This window comes from Lepidochelys kempii, chromosome 17 (assembly GCF_965140285.1).
Source record: "Lepidochelys kempii isolate rLepKem1 chromosome 17, rLepKem1.hap1, whole genome shotgun sequence".
NCBI classification, from domain to species: Eukaryota; Metazoa; Chordata; order Testudines; family Cheloniidae; genus Lepidochelys; species Lepidochelys kempii.
The window spans coordinates 2435218-2454131 of NC_136396.1; the positions used below are offsets into that span (position 1 = coordinate 2435218).

Below are 18914 nucleotides of genomic sequence, written 5' to 3' on the forward strand. Positions count from 1 at the left end.
CACAGTGCAAGTGATGAGGGTTTGCCCATAAGGCTGGGCTCTGCTGAGCTAGCCACAGAACCCCCTCTCTAACCCACGTAACCACCTGCTGCCACCCCCTTGACCTGGCTGGGGAAGGGGCAGAGATAGCACATTCCAAACACATACCTCCCCCTCCCCTGGAGCATGGGGTCCGTCCCCTCTGCCCCCATGGCCCCAGCCCGGCAGGAGGCTTCCCCACACAAGGGATCAGTGTCAGCCAGGGAGGGAGGGGGGGTCAGTGTCTCTTGCCAGCAGAGGCCCCAGGGAGCAGCCCCTAGAGCCCCGCAATCCACTGCCGTCACCAGCTGGGTTCCTCTGCAGACTGCCCCTGGGGCCGGGGGCTGAGGCCTGCTGCGGGGGAGCCTGCCCGCAGCTCCGGGGCCAGGGTAAAAAACACGTCTCCCAGCTCCTCCTCTGGGGGGTTGGTTTTAATCCTTTAAGTAAGGCTGGGTCCGCTGGGGGCTGGCGCCCTGCCCGCCCAGCCCGGCGTGACGGCCATGGCACAGGGGCCGCTAGGCCGTGCCGTTGGTGAATTTGCAGAGTTTGTTCTCCAGGTCAGAGATGCGCTTCTCCTGCGCTTGTACGGTGTGTCGCAGGGATCGGATCTCCTCCAGCAGATCCTCCAGACTGGGCCGCTGCAAGGGGACGAGCAGGGGCAAGGGTCAGAGGTGGGGCCGCTGGGGGGGCCCCGGTCCTTCTCTCCCACCCCCAGCCAGTTACCACAATCTCATCCTAATCTGAGCTGCGCAGGTGGGCATCGCGGCCCCTTCCCCAGGGCTCCAGAGCCGCCCGAGCCCCAAGCCAAGCTGCCAGGCCCATGGCAGTGCCCCCATGGCTCCCCACTCCGGCAAGGAGGGTCCCAGAGAGGGGCCGTCACCAGGCGAAAGAGAAATTCCATGGCAAACCCCTGCCCATCCAGCTAAACGAGGCAAGAATCAGCGGCTGTGTCACATCCCACGCAGCGCAGAAGAGACGCTCCTGGTGCAACTGCCCCCTGCTCGGTCCCTGGCAGGGCAGGAACCTGAGCCCCAGACTTAAGCAGTGACTGCAGCAGCCAGCAGCTATAGTAGACTCTTATCCCCCTGCGCCGTTCAGATGCTAGAGGGAAGCCAAGACCCCCCGCTGCCCGAGTGTGTGCCTGGCTCTGCAGCAGCCGAGTGCAAGGGACCCGGGCCAGGCCTGCCTTGCCCCCTCCCGCCCGAGCCAGGAGGGGTCAGAAGGAGCGTCCCTGGGGGAGGCTGGCAGCTGGGCACCTGCCTGCAGTCCCGGGTGAGCCTGGCGGGGGGTGGGCAGGCCCGAGGGCAGGGGCGCTCGGGCACTCACCGAGAAATTGGCGTCGCAGGTGGAGTGGCTGCGGCACGGCCCCACGGGAGGTTTGTCCAGGATGTTCTTCCTGGTGACCTTGAGCTCGCGGTTCTTGACAGGCGCGTAGCCATCCCGCAGCGAGACGAGGATGGGCGCCGCGTCCTTCCCCGCCAGCCACTCGGCCGCCTCCAGAGCCGGCTCGGGGCCGGGCGTGTCGGGGTACAGGTCGTCCTGGAACAGGTCTGACTGTGGGGAGCGGAGGGGCCCGGTGAGGGGCCGTGGCACGGAGCGCCCAGGTCTTGGGCTGCCTCCCCGCGCCCCCTCGACCCCGCCCCACAGCCTAGCGCCAGAGCTACCCTGCCCTCCCTGCGCCCCACCTACCCTGCCCCACAGCTACCCTGCCCTCCCTGCGCCCCACCTACCCTGCCCCACAGCTACCCTGCCCTCCCTGCGCCCCACCTACCCTGCCCCACAGCTACCCTGCCCTCCCTGCGCCCCACCTACCCTGCCCCACAGCTTCCCTGCGCCCCATCTACACTGCCCCACAGCTACCCTGCCCTCCCTGCGCCCCATCTACCCTGCCCCACAGCTACCCTGCCCTCCCTGCACCCCATCTACCCTGCCCCACAGCTACCCTGCCCTCCCTGTGCCCCATCTACCCTGCCCTCCCTGCGCCCCATCTACCCTGCCCCACAGCTACCCTGCCCTCCCTGTGCCCCACCTACCCTGCCCCACGGCCTAACGCCACAGCTACCCTGCCCTCCCTCGACCCCGCCCCACAGCCTAGCGCCAGAGCTACCCTGCCCTCCCTGTGCCCCATCTACCCTGCCCCACAGCTACCCTGCCCTCCCTGCGCCCCACCTACCCTGCCCCACAGCTACCCTGCCCTCCCTGTGCCCCACTTACCCTGCCCCACAGCTACCCTGCCCTCCCTGCGCCCCACCTACCCTGCCCCACAGCTACCCTGCCCTCCCTGCACCCCGTCTACCCTGCCCCACAGCTACCCTGCCCTCCCTGCGCCCCATCTACCCTGCCCTCCCTGCGCCCCATCTACCCTGCCCCACAGCTACCCTGCCCTCCCTGTGCCCCACCTACCCTGCCCCACGGCCTAACGCCACAGCTACCCTGCCCTCCCTCGACCCCGCCCCACAGCCTAGCGCCAGAGCTACCCTGCCCTCCCTGTGCCCCATCTACCCTGCCCCACAGCTACCCTGCCCTCCCTGCACCCCACCTACCCTGCCCCACAGCTACCCTGCCCTCCCTGTGCCCCACAGCTACCCTGCCCTCCCTGCGCCCCATCTACCCTGCCCTCCCTGCGCCCCACCTACCCTGCCCCACAGCTACCCTGCCCTCCCTGTGCCCCACCTACCCTGCCCCACAGCTACCCTGCCCTCCCTGCGCCCCACCTACCCTGCCCCACAGCTACCCTGCCCCCCATCTACCCTGCCCTCCCTGCGCCCCATCTACCCTGCCCCACAGCTACCCTGCCCTCCCTGTGCCCCACCTACCCTGCCCCACAGCCTAGCGCCAGAGCTACCCTGCCCTGCCTGTGCCCCATCTACCCTGCCCCACAGCTACCCTGCCCTCCCTGTGCCCCATCTACCCTGCCCCACAGCTACCCTGCCCTCCCTGCGCCCCACCTACCCTGCCCCACAGCTACCCTGCCCTCCCTGTGCCCCACCTACCCTGCCCTCCCTGCGCCCCACCTACCCTGCCCCACAGCTACCCTGCCCTCCCTGTGCCCCACCTACCCTGCCCCACGGCCTAACGCCACAGCTACCCTGCCCTCCCGCGCCCCACCTACCCTGCCCCATGGCCTAGCGCCAGAGCTACCCTGCCCTCCCTGTGCCCCACCTACCCTGCCCCACGGCCTAGCGCCAGAGCTACCCTGCCCTCCCTGTGCCCCACCTACCCTGCCCCACGGCCTAACGCCACAGCTACCCTGCCCTGCCTGCGTCCCCTCGACCCCGGCCCACAGCCTAGCGCCACAGCTACCCTGCCCTCCCTGCGCCCCATCTACCCTGCCCCACAGCTACCCTGCCCTCCCTGTGCCCCACCTACCCTGCCCCACAGCTACCCTGCCCTCCCTGCGCCCCACCTACCCTGCCCCACAGCTACCCTGCCCCTCCCTGCGCCCCACCTACCCTGCCCCACGGCCTAACGCCCCAGCTACCCTGCCCTCCCTGCGCCCCACCTATCCTGCCCCACAGACTAACACCACAGTTACCCTGCCCTGCCTGCGCCCCCTCGACCCCGCCCCACAGCCTAGCGCCAGAGCTACCCTGCCCTCCCTGCGCCTCATCTACCCTGCCCCACAGCTACCCTGCCCTCCCTGTGCCCCACCTATCCTGCCCCACAGCTACTCTGCCCTCCTTGTGCCCCACCTACCCTGCCCCACGGCCTAACGCCACAGCTACCCTACCCTGCCTGCTCCCCCTCGACCAGGCCCCACAGCCTAGCGCCAGAGCTACCCTGCTCTCCCTGTGCCCCATCTACCCTGCCCCACGGCCTAACGCCCCAGCTACCCCGCCCTGCCTGCGCCCCATCTACCCCGGCCCACAGCCTAGCGCCACAGCTACCCTGCCCTCCCTGCGCCCCATCTACCCTGCCCCACAGCTACGCTGCCCTCCGTGTGCCCCATTTACCCTCCCCCACAGCTACCCTGCCCTCCCTGCGCCCCATCTACCCTGCCCCACGGCCTAATGGCACAGCTACCCTGCCCTGCCTGCACCTCCTCGATCCGCCCCATAGCCTAGCGACACAGCTATCCCACTCCTCCCTGCGCCCCATCTACCTGCCCTGCCCCATAGCCTAGCGCCACATTTTCCCTGCCCCTCCCTGCGCCCCATCTACCCCGCCCCATAGCCTAGCTCCCCTCTACCCTGCCCCTTCCCCAGTCCAGGGCCCCAGGAGCCCCATGTCCCAGGAGTCCCGGCCACTAGGGCGCAGCCCCCAGGGAAACAGGGGCTGGGGCCAGGGGTTCCCCCAGGACTCACCTTCCGCGGCACTGTCATGACGATGGGCTCGCACTTCCGCTCGTGCAGCTTGAAGAACCTGGATAAATGGGGCATGTGGTTACAGGCCTGGCCTGGACCCCCTCACCTTCCCATGGCCCAGCCCCCACTCCCTTGCAATGGCCCGGCCTCCCCTCCAGAGCCCCCCAAGGCCCAGCCCCCTCCCCCATGGCAGGGAGCAGTGACTGGCCCTCCCACAGCGAGGCCCACCACCCACTCCCTCAAGTCTGTGCCATGGTCCAGCCCCCACCCCCGCCAGCAGGGCCCCTCGGGGTTATGGGCACCCCCAGGAGCTGAGGGCCCCCACGAGCTGCCCTGGGCCTGTGGGAGGGATCCAAGGACTTGTGGGCAGTAGCTACAGGGGTGTCTGGGCCCCGGCAGCCCCACATGCCATGGGGGCTAGGGCAAGCCGTGCCCGGCACCCCCTCACCTGGCAATCTCGCACTTGCTGACGTCCAGGCCCCGCTTGGGCATGAAGCCCATGCCGCGCTGCGGCTCCTTGCTGCTGTAGGTACTCAGATAGTGCACGTAGGGCGCCTCGGCCGTGATCTCGAAGTAGCGGATGCTACTGTCGCCCTGTGAGCGGGCACAGGCGGGGGCATCAGCACTCGGAGAGGGGGCTCAGCCGCAAGGGGAGGAAAAGGGACCCGATGGCGCCGGGGAGGGTAATGCCCTGCGTGCTGCAGCGCACTGGGTGCGGGATCTGCCCAGGGTACGCGCCCCGATCCCGCCCCCAACCCCCCCCCCCGCCACTCGGGGCACCGGGATCCCGCCCCCAACCCCCCCCCCCGCCACTCGGGGCACCGGATCCCGCCCCCAACCCCTCCCAGCCATTGGGATCCCGCCCCCTGCCACTCAGGGCACCGGGATCCCTGCCCCCAAACCCCTCCCCGGCCCCTCGGGGCACCGGGATCCCGCCCCCAACCCCCCCCCGGGATCCCGCCCCAACCCCCGGCCACTCAGGGCACCGGGCTGTGTCAGGGCCCAGCCTGGTGCAGTATTACCTTGCCGCACAGGTAGACGATGCTGGAGTCGGGGTCATAGAAGGGGAGCAGCACCCCATTGCTGGTGTCCATCTCCTGCAGCGCAATCGGCTCCTCGAAGTTCTTCTGCAGGGGCGGAGGGAGCGCGGGTGAGAGGGGGACAGGGCGGCCCGAGCTGGTTAGCCACGCACACACACACCACGTTAGTGACCCAGGCCCAGGACAGGCCCACCCCCTTCGGGCCCCTGGCACCAAGCAGGGGACAGCTCTGACTCTTGGGTGCTGGCTCGGTTCTCCCTTCATCTCTCCCCAGCCATGAAAGAGGGCAGCCAGTGGGGCCAGCCAGCATTGGGGCCAGCCCGCTCTGCCCTCCCTGGCCTGCCTCTGCTATTCACCCTCCTGCCCCTCGGCCCTGCCCCACAGAGCTGTGTCCCAGTGCCCCCCTCCACAGCAGCAGGGCAGCCCAGTGCCCCACAGGACAGGCCCTGCCCTCCCTCCCCTGCCCCAGAGCATCTGTGCCCCGACCCCTGGCCTGACCAAGCCGTCTCTGCTCACCCGCCTCCCAGGAGCATCTGCCCCCCAGCCCACGCCTGGACAGTCGTGCCCTCACACTCCCAGCATGCACTGCAGTTCTAGGCCCCTCCACTCTCCCCCCATCCCATGCAAATTCACATCACTCCAAGCCCTGGGAAGTTGGCATCATCCTGATGGGACAGCCGCGCCCATGACTTGGGGGCATGGTGCCCTGCTCCAAACGGATGCCGCCCGATGAGCATCCTCCCCCGCCGCCACGGGCCCCCTGGCACTCGGAGCAGCCCTGCTGCCTGCCAAGGCCCCCGGGTTTGCGTCCCCCACCCCACAGCTCTGACCCCTGGCCTTGCGGAAGAGCTGGGCCTGCCCTGAGCAGAGCTGCCAGCTGCTGAAACCAATCTGCCGGGAGGGCTCAGTGTGGGGGTGGGACGGGGGGAGCCAGCCCCTCCCCCGGGAACCCAGAAGGCCGCTGACAGGGGATGCAGGAACCTTACCCGTGGCAGGCCCTGAGCTCTGCCCACACTGAGTCCCAGGTGTGGCACTCACAGGGTTAATGACTAGCCCCCTCCGTCCTGCAGAGAACGGGCCTCCTGCCCCCTCCTGCCCCGCGCGCAGAGGCCAGCTGCCATGGCTCTGGGGCGTGGGCACTGCCCACGGGGCAGCATAGGGCATGCGTGTGCGGGGCGATGATGCCCAAGTCCCGGACGAGCATCCCATGCAGCCGTGTTACCGGGTCCCACAAGCCCAGCTCCCGCTGACTCATGCGGGTAAAGCCCGTGGTAAAGATGTGTCCTTCCCGCGTGAAGACAGCCCGCATGGGCCTCATTCCTTCGTGGGGGGCAAACCTCTCCTGGGGAAGACAGGCAGCGTGTTACCGGGGGGGGCCCAGCTCCGCCGCCCTTGGGACCGCAGCGCGGGGGCGAGAGAGAGCCAGGCGCGGTGCATGGGGAGCCCACGCCCAGCAGGACCAGAGGCAGGCTGCGGTGCAGTGTCCAGCAGGGACAGCCCCTTTACCCCAGCCACTAGGGTGCGCTGTAGCAGAGCTGGCAAGGGAGTCGGCCCCGGCCACAGAAATAGAACCCAGGAGTCCAGAGACCTAGCACCCTCTCCTCTGACCATCAGACCCCACTCCCCTGCTCTGAGCCCCCCTCTCATTCTAGCCCTCCCCAGCACTGCAGCATCTGGGGCTGTCCCTGCAGGGCCTGGACCATTTGAAATGGGGCCAAGGCCCGGAGCGGGGTGCAGTTTCTAAGGCACCGGGGAGCCCCCCGGGGGAGCTTGGGGCATTTCCTGTTCACACCAGCCAAGGCCTCCCTCTGTCACGCTGAGCAACGGGTCCCAGGCTCCGTGCCGAGCTGTCTCCACCACGCACAGACACTCGCTGGCAGAGCACCGGCTCGCCGCCCCGACAGGCACGCTAGACAAGAGCGGCGGGCAAGGCCTGGGGCGCGCAGCAATCGCCTTCTCCTACCAGGTCCCAGAGCGCCAGCTGCCGCTCACTCATCTTGCTGAAGCCTGTGGTGAAGATCTTGCCATCGGCCATGAAGATGGCTCTGATGGGGCGGGCACCTTCATGCGGCTTGACTTTCTCCTGGCACCGGCGGTTAGAGGGTTACAACCAAAACACAGGCACACACCAAGCTGTTAGTCCGAGGTGAGCCCCCGCATGCAGGGAGCGTGGCACGGCCTTCCCCCCCACCCCCTCAGCCCAAATGGAGCAGACACTGAACAAACCCCAGCCATGAGCTGGGCAGTGGGTCCTGCTGGGGTGGCAGGACTGGATGGGCTCTAATCCCCACAGAGGGCACGGACAAGGCAGTGGCAGGGGGATCTTTACCACCTGGTCCTGCCCTCTACGACAAGAGGGGTCTCCGTGCTCTGCCTCTGGGCTGAGCCTGCCAGCTGTGGGTATCCATCCTGCCCCCTGCAAGTCATCAGCCCGTAGCAGCCGGGAGCTGGTGCCCTGCTCTTGAGCCCCGAGACCAGCCGGTCCAAGATGCCCTCGGCCATGGGGCTCAGGGCCAGTGCTCCGGCTGTGCAGGGCCTGGGTGCGATCATGCAGAGCTGGTGCCATGCACGGTTACAGGCGGGCACAGCTGGGCGTTAGCACTCAGCGCCGAGGGAGGGAGGGAGCTGTGGGCAAGGCGTGGAGCCAGCCTGCTGGGACATGGAGTAACTGCACGGCACAGCCATGCTCCCCTGGGGAGAGGGGCGCTGAGGGGGGAAGCTGAGACACCAGGACAGCAGGCCGGCTCCAGCTCCCAGAGGAGAACACGTGGGGCGGGCAAGGAGGGGAGAGGCACAGGTTGCTCAGAGCGTGGGGCGCCCCACGGACACGGTGTTGCTCCCAGCAGCAGCAGCGTGCGAGGGGCCCGGCTCCATGCCCGCTGCCCGGCTCCATGCCCGCTGCCCGGGGGTGCTGAGGACTCACCGTCACCACCTGCTGCTTGCGGGGGTCGATGATGCGCACGTGCTTGTCCTTGCAGGTGGTGACGAGCAGGCTGCCGGTGCGGTTCCAGCCCACGTTGTAGATGAGGTCGCCGTGCATGTCGTCCAGCGTCAGCAGCACCTCGCCCGTGCCCACGTCCCACAGGATCAGCAGGTTGTCTCCGCCTGGGGACGGGCGGGACGGGCGTCACTTGGGGGCTGCGCCCAGCCCGAGGGCTGCAGCCCGGGCACCCTGGGGGCCTTACCTGCGCTGAGCAGCACATTGCGAGCCGTGGGGTGCCACGTGATGATGCCCACTCTCTTGGAGTGCCCCTCCAGTGTGACGATGGGCTCCGTGATGTTCCGCGTGGGCACGTAGTCGGGGATCTGCCAGACCTGGGGAGCAGGGAGAGTGAGTGGCGGTGAGGCTGCCCTCTCCGCGGGGGTCAGAGCCAGGTGCGGGGAGGGGCACCCAGGGGCCTGCGGGGTCAACGACGCTATGACATTTATGGGCTCAGGAGCTGTAAGCGGCTAAGAGCCCCAGAGCCAATTAACTTCTCCCTTAATCCTCTGGCATGTCACCCTGCCCCGGGCAGCTGTGGAGAGAGGGAACCATGCCTGAGGCTCTCCGGGCCCCTAAAGACACTGGCCTGGGGCCCCCACAACCTGCCCGTCGTCCTCCCCCTCCCTCCCTCGCTGTGAAAGGGAACAGGAGCACATGGGGTAGGAAACCAGGGACCGGCCTTGCTGCACACTGCAGCGGGGGCAGGCCCCCCAGGGACAGCCCCTCACTAGCATTGCCCTGGGGTGTTGGGGCGACAAGGGCTGGATCCCAGCCTGGCCTGTCTGAGGAGCCCGTGGGTCTCCCATTTCCGGCTGCCCCTGCCACCCCCGTGCAACCAGACGCCCCCAGGAACGGCTGGCTGCACTAGGAGGTCTTCTGCCACCCCCGCGGCCGCCTGCTAGAGACAAGGGGGAGCCACAGCCCCCCAAGCAGCGGGTGCTGCACTGGCCCCCCCCCGGATCTTCTCCCTGCCCCAGCACGGCCTCCCATGTGGCTATTCTTAGGTGCTGAGTCAGGCAGGGAGCGCCGCATCCCCCACACCGGCAGGCACCAGCCAGCCACGTGCCACCTGACTAAAAATAGCCCCCACACTTCCAGTGATTTCAAAAGGAACAGCGCTGAGCCAGAGCACTGCCCCCCCAGCCACCTGGCCCCACTGCAGCCCCCCATCCCCCCTTGTTGCAGCCCCCCCAGCCATCTGGCCCCCAATGCAGCCCCCCAGCCCCCCTTGCTGCAGCCCCCCCAGCCACCTGGCCCCACTGCAGCCCCCCAGCCCCCCTCACCGCGGCCCCTCCAGCCACCTGGCCCTCGCTGCAGCCCCCCAGCCCCCCTCGCTGCGGCCCCTCCAGCCACCTGGCCCTCGCTGCAGCCCCCCAGCCCCCCTTGCTGCAGCCCCTCCCAGCCACCTGGCCCTCGCTGCAGCCCCCCAGCCCCCCTTGCTGCAGCCCCACCCACCCACCTGGCCCTCGCTGCAGGCCCCCAGCCCTCCTTGCTGCAGCCCCCCCAGCCACCTGGCCCTCGCTGCAGGCCCCCAGCCCTCCTTGCTGCAGCCCCACCCAGCCACCTGGCCCTTGCTGCAGCCTCTCCCAGCCACCTGGCCCTCGCTGCAGCCCCCCAACCCCCCTTTCTGCAGCCCCCCCAGCCACCTGGCCCCCAATGCAGCCCCCCCACGGCAGCAGCCTCACATGCACATTTCTGCAGCAACTCTCCAATGCATTCACCCCTCAGCCCCCGAAACCAACCTTGTCACCCCCCACAGCACCCTCCCCTCCCCTCCAGTACCGTCCCCGCAGCCCATGCTCCCCATTTCCCCCCAAGGCCCCTACCCCGTGAGAGGCCCTGAGCTCAGCCCCCGGCCCCCATACCATGACCGTGGTGTCCTCGGAGGCACTGGCGATGACGTTGTCATTGTGAGGGCACCAGTCGATGTCCAGCACGGGTGCCGTGTGCCCAGTCACCAAAGGATGGTTCTTATCCACGCGCCCTGTCTGGAACACACAGGCAGGGCAGTGAGCTGGGGCCAGCTGGCAGCGCCCTGTGCCTCCCGCCCCTGCCCCACAGCCAGTGCCCCATCGCGCTCTGCCCCGCCTGTGAGGAGCACCGAGCTTCCCGGCCCCCCAGCTGCCGGTACCTGGGGCCACGTCTATGGGCAGCCAGCGCTGGGCAGAGGGACCTGACGGCGGGTGGGCGGAGCACAGCCTCCTCCCCATGCCAGGATACCGGCTGCAGTACCTTGGCCCCCTCACCATGCCCTGGGCCGGCTCCTGGACTCGCCGAGGGGAGGGGGGCTCCAGTGGGGTGGGGGGTGTCAACACAGATCCCAGTGGGACAGGTGCCCACATCCCCACACGACTAGTGTCCTCGGCACTAACCACCCCTCCCTGGTAGCGCCCTCAGCAGAGGGGCCAGGGCCTGGCTGGGCCCCGCAGCCTGAGTCTCCCTCTTCCCCAGGGCCAGGCAGAGCACAAGGAGGGCTCACCCCCGGGCAGGCTGAGACCGGCAGTGCCCTGCACCCCTCTGGCTTCCCTCCCGCAGTGCCCAGTTGACTCTAGACAACTGCTGTCAGCAGGAGCGTCTGACACACACCCCAGGCCCTACCTCCCTGGGGAGCAGCTAGCGGGTGGCATGGGCACTGGGCAGAGACCACACTGGGAGGCAGGACTCCTGGGTCCCCTTCTCAGCCCCGCGCCCGCTCACATGCAGGGACCGGGCAGAGCGTGGGGAGATGGCGATGGGCGCACGAGGGCGGGCGGGGTCTAGTCCCGGGCCAGCCTCACCCCAGTGCCAGTCACCCCGTGGCAGGAGCAGGGCGGAGAGGGGACACAGGGCCCTGGAGAGGCGGGCAGCGGAGTGCCACTCCGCAGAGTCCAAATCGCTCCGGCCTAGGCAGAGTGAATGGATCCGGCCCCAGCAGCTCTGACGTCACATGACCCCGAGAGCGTCGGCGGAGCTGCTCCCCGCCGTGCCAGCAGAACGTGCGGGCAGGAGGGGGTGGGGTCAATTTGACACACACCCCTGTGCCATCCTCTCTCAGGCTCTCTCCCACCAGGGCCTGGGGTGGGTGCAGGCGCCTAGCTGGGAGAGGCTCTCATGCATGCTCCAAAAAAGCCAAGGACCCCACCCCAGCTCCCCAGCGCCCCTCCTGCCAGCCAGCCAAGCTGCACTGGGTCAGTAACATCACCCTCTGTGCGGGGGAGGGGGAGACCTGCAGGGCCCTCCCCTAGCATCTCCTATACACTCACCGACCCCCAATTCCCTCGCCCCCTGGCACTGACCCCAGGCAGACAGGGGCACCCAGCTCCCACAGGGCAGGCCCAGGTTTGTCACTCAGAGCCAGCCCCCATCTTGCCTGGCCACAGCTCCTTCTCAGCCCGCAGATCTCAGAGCGCTGCTTGAAGCAGCATCACTCCCACTGCACAGAGGGGAAACTGAGGCACGAGGCAGGGGACAGGTCTTCCCCAAGGCCCTGCAGTGAGTCAGTAGCAGAACTGGAAATGGTACCCAGAGGTCTGGACTGACAGTCCCCAGCAGGCCACACCTCCTCCCATGGAACAGCCCTACAGTGTCTTCTCCGGTCAGAGCGGGCGGAGGTTTGGACTCAGGACTCCTGGGTTCTAAGCCCAGCTCTGGCACTGACTCACCATGTCCTGTCCCCTCACTAAGCCTTAGGAAGGAGCCCCCCACAAGCAGGCTCTGACCCACCTGCCCCTTCCTGTGCCCCCCCTCTGCTGTAGGGCACAGCCCCAGCCCCTCCCCTGGCCAGTGAGCTGCACACACCAGGGCAGCGCTGTCCAGCTGGAAACTCGAGCTGTGGAAAGAGTGACCCCGTGGTTTCCTGCTGTCCGCTCGATTGTTCCTGGTATGAGTCACACGTTATTGTGAGCACAGCCTCCCCGCGCCGGACAACTGCTCCAATCCATCTCTGCCCGGAGCCCGCCTGGCCACGGGCAGCCCGGCGTGGGTGGGGGGAGCCCGGTCAAGGTCACGACCTGCGGGTGCTGGTGAATGGAATCCCCAATGCCCAGAAAGGCTGGTGAGCACAGGAGGGGGCGGAGGGGAGTGGGCCCAGAGGCAGGGGACAGGCAGGTGGATGGGGCAGTGCTGGGGACCAGACAGGATGGAGTGAGAGAGGATGATGGCCAGAGCCCAGGAGCTGAGAGAAGCTTGTAGCCCGGGGAGGCGGGGGGCAGCAGGAGCAGGACAATGATCTTACCAGAGTAAAATATCCCAGAACTGCTGGGACAGACCCCGACGCTCAGGGCCAGGGCAGGATTGGGCCCCGTTCTATAGCCCCGCTGCTTAGCCCGATGCCCACTCCCAGCAGTAGGTCACCCACCTGCCCCACTGACAGGCCCTGTTGCAGTCTGGCTGCCCCCAGCATTGCTCGAGGGCTAGCAGGAGCTGGGCAGGGGGCCCAAAGTCCTGCCCCACCCTCTCTGCTCCTCCTCCTGTCTCCCAGCCAGGCTTCCGGGCTGCTCCCCCCAACCCCCCAGGAGGAAGGCAGCACGGGATGCACCTCCCCAGCCCTCTTGACTCACCGGCAGCTCCTGCCTGCTCGCTCGTGGTGCCCGAACCGGGGCTGGCTACGAGAGCCATGGAGCTTTCGGACCCTGGGGCGGGAGGCACCCCCCTCCCAGGGCAGGTCACACACACCTCCCTCTACAGCTGCAGAACAAGCCAGTCCCCAGAGCCCTGATGGATTCCCTGAGCAGCCCCTGGCGCTGTGTGCCAGTCACCCAGCCCTCCTGCTGCTACCCACTCCAGCGCCCATTCACGCCCCCGGGGCAGCATGCCCTGCCAGGGCCAGTCACTCTCCAACGGCTGAGTCTGCACCCAGAGGTGCGGGGCCCGAGCCCACCGGCAAGGCACGAGGGGTTCAGAGTGGCTGGCTGGGAAAGGGCACCGTGCTCTTGGAGGGGACCTACAGGCGCCCCACAGCATGGCAGCTCCTGCCCGCTGGCTCCTCGAGAGCTGCCCCATGTGCTGTGGGGAGGCGGGGGGTTCCCTCGCTAACAAACCCCGCTTGCGGCAGCTGCTGCCTGAAAGGAGCTGCCCTCGGGCAGCGTGGCCAGGCTGTCCCCAGCATCAGAGCCAGGTGCCCAGTTGCTAACTCCCCTCTGCCTGCGAGCTCGTGCCACAGGGGTGAGGGTAGAACCCACCCACGGGCCGCGTAGAGAAAACCCCACAGCCAGGCTCTGCTGTGGGCCCCTAACGAGCCCCACACACGGCCCATCAACCCGGCCCAGTCCTGGCAACGTGGGGCTGGGAGCTGGGCTGTGCTCTCCCGGCCATGGCCCCACAGCCCCAGGCCCCCGGGACAGGGTCCAGGAGTCACCAAGTTTCCTGAGCCTGCCCAGCTCCCCGCCCGGCCGGCTGCCCCGTGCCAGCGCTTGGGGGAGGCCAGGGCAGGACGGCCGGAGAAGCGGGCAGCCCACGATGGGGACTCAGACCAACCCAGCCCCATCGCCATGGCGACGCGCAAGGATGCTCCCAGCTCCAGGCCCGAGACTGCAACAAAGGCCTGGCAGCTGCTCCCGCGTGCCGGCCTGGGGGAGGGGCTGGCAGATGCCCCCCAAACCCGGCACCGCCCCCAGCCAGGCCAGCTGGACTCACGAGCCCGGCTGCCATGCAGAGAGGGAACTCACCGCTCCCTTCTCCCTGCCCTGCTGCTGCTGCTTGGCTCTGCCAGCCAGGGGCCACCACGCAGGCTGGGGCTCTGCACAGGAAACACGTCCCGCCTGGGGCAGCCCCCCCGGCCTGCCCCCCACGGGCCCTGGCGGCTGCCGTGCCCCTCCCCCCAGCAGCCCGGAGCATTACACAGCACCCAGCCTTTTCCACCAGCGCCCCACTGCGGGGAGCCCAGCAAGCCGCCGGGTGAGCCCACCCCCTGCCCACTCCTGGCCTGGCCACACCAGCCACTCACTCACCTTGGCCAAGGGCAGCACCATGAAGGCCCCTCCGCCGCCAGACTCCACGATGATGGCCACGAACTTGGGGTTGACAGCGCAGAAGGAGCTGTCCCATGTCACCTTGGACACCCGGATGTCCTCGTACATCTGGTCGGCCTTCACCGGCTGCCCGAAGACGTGCCGGAACTTACTCTGGCGTACCACCCTGCGGCTCATGGCTGGCGGGAGATGAGGGGATCAGCGAGGGAGCAGGCCCCCAGCACCATCACTCCTCTCCCTGCCTGGCCTCCCCAGCCATCCACCGGCCTCGAGTCCCCAGGACACAGCAGGCCCCTGCGGGCTCCAGCCCAGCAGAGCTGTGGGGGAGCCCAGGGCCGGACTAGCAGGGGAGCTGATTGGGGGCCCATGAGAGGAGCTCTCTCTGAATGTGGATTCCAACCTCTCCCCTCCCCAGGCACCTCAGAGGATCTGGCTGGTGACAGCAAGTGAGCGCGGTGAAGAGGCTGCTTGGTGTCTGTGCCCCATGCCAGGGCCCACCCCACAGAGCAGGTGCTGGGAGGCAGCCTGCAGCAGGGAGTTCCCAAAGTGCCAGCCCCCCATCCCAGCTGCAGCAGGAGCTCTGCAAGAACCCTTAGCTGCAGCACCGCGCCTCCATTAGAAGACCAGCAGAGGCAACACCTGGAACTGAGAGAGATGCTGGGGAGCCAGGCAAAAGGGAGCAGGGAGCATCCCTCCTCAGGCTTGCGGAGCTCTGCTTCCCCTGACCCCATCCTCTCTCCTAGGACAGAGCGGAGGGACGGAGCCCAGCCCAGAGAGCAGGTGCAGCCCCATGGGCCTACAGGGCTCTGGATCCCTACTGCCCTGGGTCAGCCCATCGCCCCCATGGTCCCACGGCCACTGCCCTGACCATACCCCAGTCCTGGTCAGGCAATTCCATTCAGACTCCCTACCACCAGGCCCCCCACAGCCTGTTGGATCAGAGATTTTGCATCCCTTCCTTCCCCAAACTGCTGGCAGCATTGCTGTGTAGGCATTAAACAGCCACCACATTAGCCTTCAGAGGTGGCTGCATGTGAGTGGTGGGTAGATGGTTTCCCACCCCAAGAGTTCTCGTCCGAAAAGCCCAGGGACATGGCCGGGGGGGGGCCTCCCTTGTCTGGGTGGATGCAGCCGCAGAGCATCACCGCCATCCTGGCAACTGTGAAAGTGACAATGCTGCCCCCCGAGCCATTCCCTGGGGGTCCCCAACGCTGCCCCCTGGTGGGAAGCGTCAGCAGCACCGTGGTGTTGGAAGGCAGCATGTCTCCTCAGCAACACCAGCTGCTGCAAGCGCATGGTCCTGCGCTGGCCTCCTCAGGGCTGGAGCACCCAAGGAAACAAAGTACTGGGTGCTCAGCACCCACCAGCCGGACTTGGGGGAGGGCGGAGAGGAGCGAGCGGGTGAGGGCCTCGGGGAGGGAAAGGAGTGAGGGCAGGACTGAGGGGGAGGGAAGAGGTGGAACAAGGGTGGGGCCTTGGAGGAAGGGGTGGAGTGGGGGCAGGGCCTCAGGGTGGAGCACCCGTGGGGAAAAGTAGAGGCTGGCCCCTATAACTGGCCTCCCGTAGAAGAGAGTTAAGGGCAGGGTCTCGGGCCCGATTTCGAGGTGCTCCGCGGCCTGGGCTCAGCGTACCTAGAAGGGCCTACGGCTCCGGGCTGGGCACTGAGGTCCGTAACTCCAGCCCTCGGGCCCGTGGAACTTTCTACCACCGGGGCAGACCCCGGCTGGGCAGCAAACAGAGCGTCCTGTGGGGCCGGTCCCAGACCGCGGAACAACCCCCCAGGAACTCAGGGCCACCCCAAACCTCCCCAGGGGCCCTGCTCCCACCGGCCTTCTCTGACACAAACCCAGAGCAGGGGGGCCGTACTGGAGGGGAGGAACAGGCTGCTCCACCGCTCACACAGCTCTCTCCCTGGGGAGAAGAAGAGAAAGAAGGAACCACGGGCTGTCACTGGACAGCGCTCGGACACTGTGGTGATGAGGGTGAGCCCTGCAGAGCAGGGCAGGGGGCACCTGAGATATGCAGTGGCCTGGGGCTACAGGGGCCACTGGCTCCCATGGTGGGGGGCTGAAAGGGCTGGGAAGGTGGCCACTCGCCTGTAAGCTGTCTGGGCTGTGTTCGTACCGCGCCTGGCACAGGCGGTCTCTGGGTGCGACCGCCACGTAACCAAACACAACAGGGACTGCCAAGGGCAGAAGATGGTACAAAACGGGGGGAGGGCAACCTAAGGGGTGGTCTTTCTGCGTGAGTCTGCCTTGGCGTGCCAGCGTGCTCGCCCGCCTGGCCCTCCTCATGGCCTGCCATGGCTTTGCCAGGCCTGGCTGCTTAGCCACATCCCATCCCCGAGGGAAGGAGGGAACCAGGATTCCCTGGAAGCCATCTGCTGCCAGGCTGTTGCTGGGCTCCGTGGGAAGCTGGCATACCCAGTCCAGCATGGCCCCACACGGGGCAGTGTCCATCCACCTGCCCCCCTGAACGCTGCTTCCTCTGGGGGGCTGATGTTCTCCGCCAAGACTAATCCATGCAGCCGGCCGAACCCCGGGCTAGGGGCAGCCATGAAATCGGACATTGCTCTCAGCCCCTGGCCTGTCACGCTGCGCTGGGGCTCTCTGCCTGGCCCCCTTCCCATCCCCTGCACTCCACTCAGTGCCCAGAGGAATAAACCTCCCAGGGACGCTGAGCCATGTTAGACCAGATAACGAACGCTCAGCCTTCCGCAAGCTCCTAGTGCCGCGCGTTGCCCCACGTCGCCCCCACTTCGCAGGTGGGGAAACTGAGGCAAGGGAAGGGACGCGACTTGCCCAGGGTCACCCATCAGGCCAGTGGCAGGGCCAGGAATTAAACCCAGGTCCCAGCTGCACGTGCCCTTTGGCCCAGCGGTTCATTCATTCTCCTGTCAGCACTGGGGCGAGTGGCCTGCACAGGCCTGGGCCAGGGGGAATCATGCCCATCTTTACCCCAGGCTCGGCCCCCCCGGACCTAGGCTGAAGGGGCACCTCACCCTACGCAAGGCTGGGGCTGCAGAGCTGGGGGGGGGGCTCTGCTCTGCCCCCCCCAGTGCAGCGTGCGGGACTCTGGGGTCACCCCCAGCTCGCAGCCCAGCCAGCCTCCCTCCCTCCGCACCGAGCACAGGACCCAAGGGCCACACCGGCCGCATGGCACCCGGGGGCCGCGCCTGCCCACGCGCCGACATCCTACAGACACCGCTGGGGGGGGGCACAGTCCCAGCACCAGCCACCCCCCCGCCAGCCCTGCGCCCCTGGCATCCCCACCACACACGGCACCTCCTGCGCCCGCCCCCGCGGGGCCCGGCAGGATGGGGGGGGCACGTCGGTGATTATCTGCCCTGCTCCCAGTTCAGTCCCGACGGCAAAGCCCCGCCTGCCCCCAGGAAAGGGGCCCTGGGCAGCTCCGCAGCCCGGGGTCCCGCGCCCTCCCCGCGCCCCGGGGACCCTCTGCGGGCCCCGCTCAGCCCGGACACCGCAGCAGCTGGAGGAGGAGACGCTGCGGCGGGGGACGAGCCAGGGTCACTGTCCTAATATAGACACGTCTCCGCCAGCCCGGGCCTGCGGGGGGGGCCCCGGACCGTCCGCACGGGGACCCCGCGAGCCGGGCCGAGCCGGGCCGGGCCGGGCCGGGCCGAGCCCCCCCACCCAGCCGGGCTGCCCGGGTACCGGCTGGCAGCCCCCCCCACCCCCAGCCCAGCAGCAGCTGCCCGGCCCCATGGGGCGGGCGCGGGCCGGGGCCCCTCTCACCTGCTCCGGGGCGGCGCGGTGCGGGGCCGTGCGGGGCGAGCTCGGCTGCAGCCCGCCGGGGCGGCTCGTCTCGGGCTCCGGGCGGAAATGGACGAAGCGCTTCGTGCGGCTCCAGCCGGCCCAGCCCGCGGCAGCTGCTGCCAGCCACGTGCGGCCGGGCTCGGGGAGCCGACAGCTGCGGGGCTGGCGCGGGGGGGCCGGGCAGAGCCCCGGCGGGGAGGGGCCGGCTGGGCACCAGCTGCTGCCCCAGGGAAAGGGCTGCTCCCCACCGAGCCCCAGGGAAAGGGCTCCCCCCTCCAGCTCCCCCCCGAGCCCCCCCAGCCCCAGGGAAAGGGCTCCCCCCTCCAGCTCCCCCCCCGAGCCCCCCCAGCCCCAGGGAAAGGGCTCCCCCCTCCAGCTCCCCCCCCGAGCCCCCCCAGCCCCAGGGAAAGGGCTCCCCCACCGAGCCCCAGGGAAAGGGCTCCCCCCTCCAGCTCCCCCCCCCGAGCCCCCCCAGCCCCAGGGAAAGGGCTGCTCCCCACCGAGCCCCAGGGAAAGGGCTCCCCCCTCCAGCTCCCCCCCGAGCCCCCCCAGCCCCAGGGAAAGGGCTCCCCCACCGAGCCCCAGGGAAAGGGCTCCCCCCTCCAGCTCCCCCCCCGAGCCCCCCCAGCCCCAGGGAAAGGGCTCCCCCACCGAGCCCCAGGGAAAGGGCTCCCCCCTCCAGCTCCCCCCCCGAGCCCCCCCAGCCCCAGGGAAAGGGCTCCCCCACCGAGCCCCAGGGAAAGGGCTCCCCCCTCCAGCTCCCCCCCCGAGCCCCCCCAGCCCCAGGGAAAGGGCTCCCCCCTCCAGCTCCCCCCCGAGCCCCCCCAGCCCCAGGGAAAGGGCTC

General features: G+C 68.7%; 1 protein-coding gene across 3 annotated transcripts; it reads right to left on the reverse strand.

Moving 5' to 3' along the window:
• Positions 1-428: 428 nt before the first annotated feature.
• On the reverse strand, positions 429-18203 carry CORO6 (coronin 6). Of its 3 annotated transcripts, XM_073315239.2 has the most exons (12): positions 18049-18203; positions 14273-14472; positions 10211-10333; positions 8548-8677; positions 8286-8467; positions 7326-7445; positions 6585-6704; positions 5345-5449; positions 4771-4916; positions 4323-4380; positions 1345-1572; positions 429-656 (listed from the first exon to the last, which is right to left on the reverse strand). In XM_073315239.2, exons 2-12 carry the CDS (start codon positions 14468-14470, stop codon positions 534-536), a joined length of 1533 nt encoding a protein of 510 aa, XP_073171340.2. In that variant the 5' UTR covers positions 14471-14472; positions 18049-18203; the 3' UTR covers positions 429-533. The 3 variants fall into 3 exon arrangements, with proteins under 3 accessions (XP_073171340.2, XP_073171342.2, XP_073171341.2); XM_073315241.2 differs by lacking the exon at positions 7326-7445; XM_073315240.2 differs by lacking the exon at positions 6585-6704 and having other exon boundaries at positions 18049-18199.
• Between the last annotated feature and the right edge of the window lie 711 nt (positions 18204-18914).

Coding starts and splice junctions, on each gene's coding strand:
- CORO6 (XM_073315239.2), bottom strand. CDS start 14,470: ATGAGCCGCAGGGTGGTACGCCAGAGTAAGTTCCGGCACGTCTTCGGG. Junction 4,917..5,344: donor TCGTCTACCTGTGCGGCAAG/GTAATACTGCAC, acceptor GCCCGCTCACAG/GGCGACAGTAGCATCCGCTA. Junction 657..1,344: donor CCTGCGACGCCAATTTCTCG/GTGAGTGCCCGA, acceptor GTCCCCTTGCAG/CGGCCCAGTCTGGAGGATCT.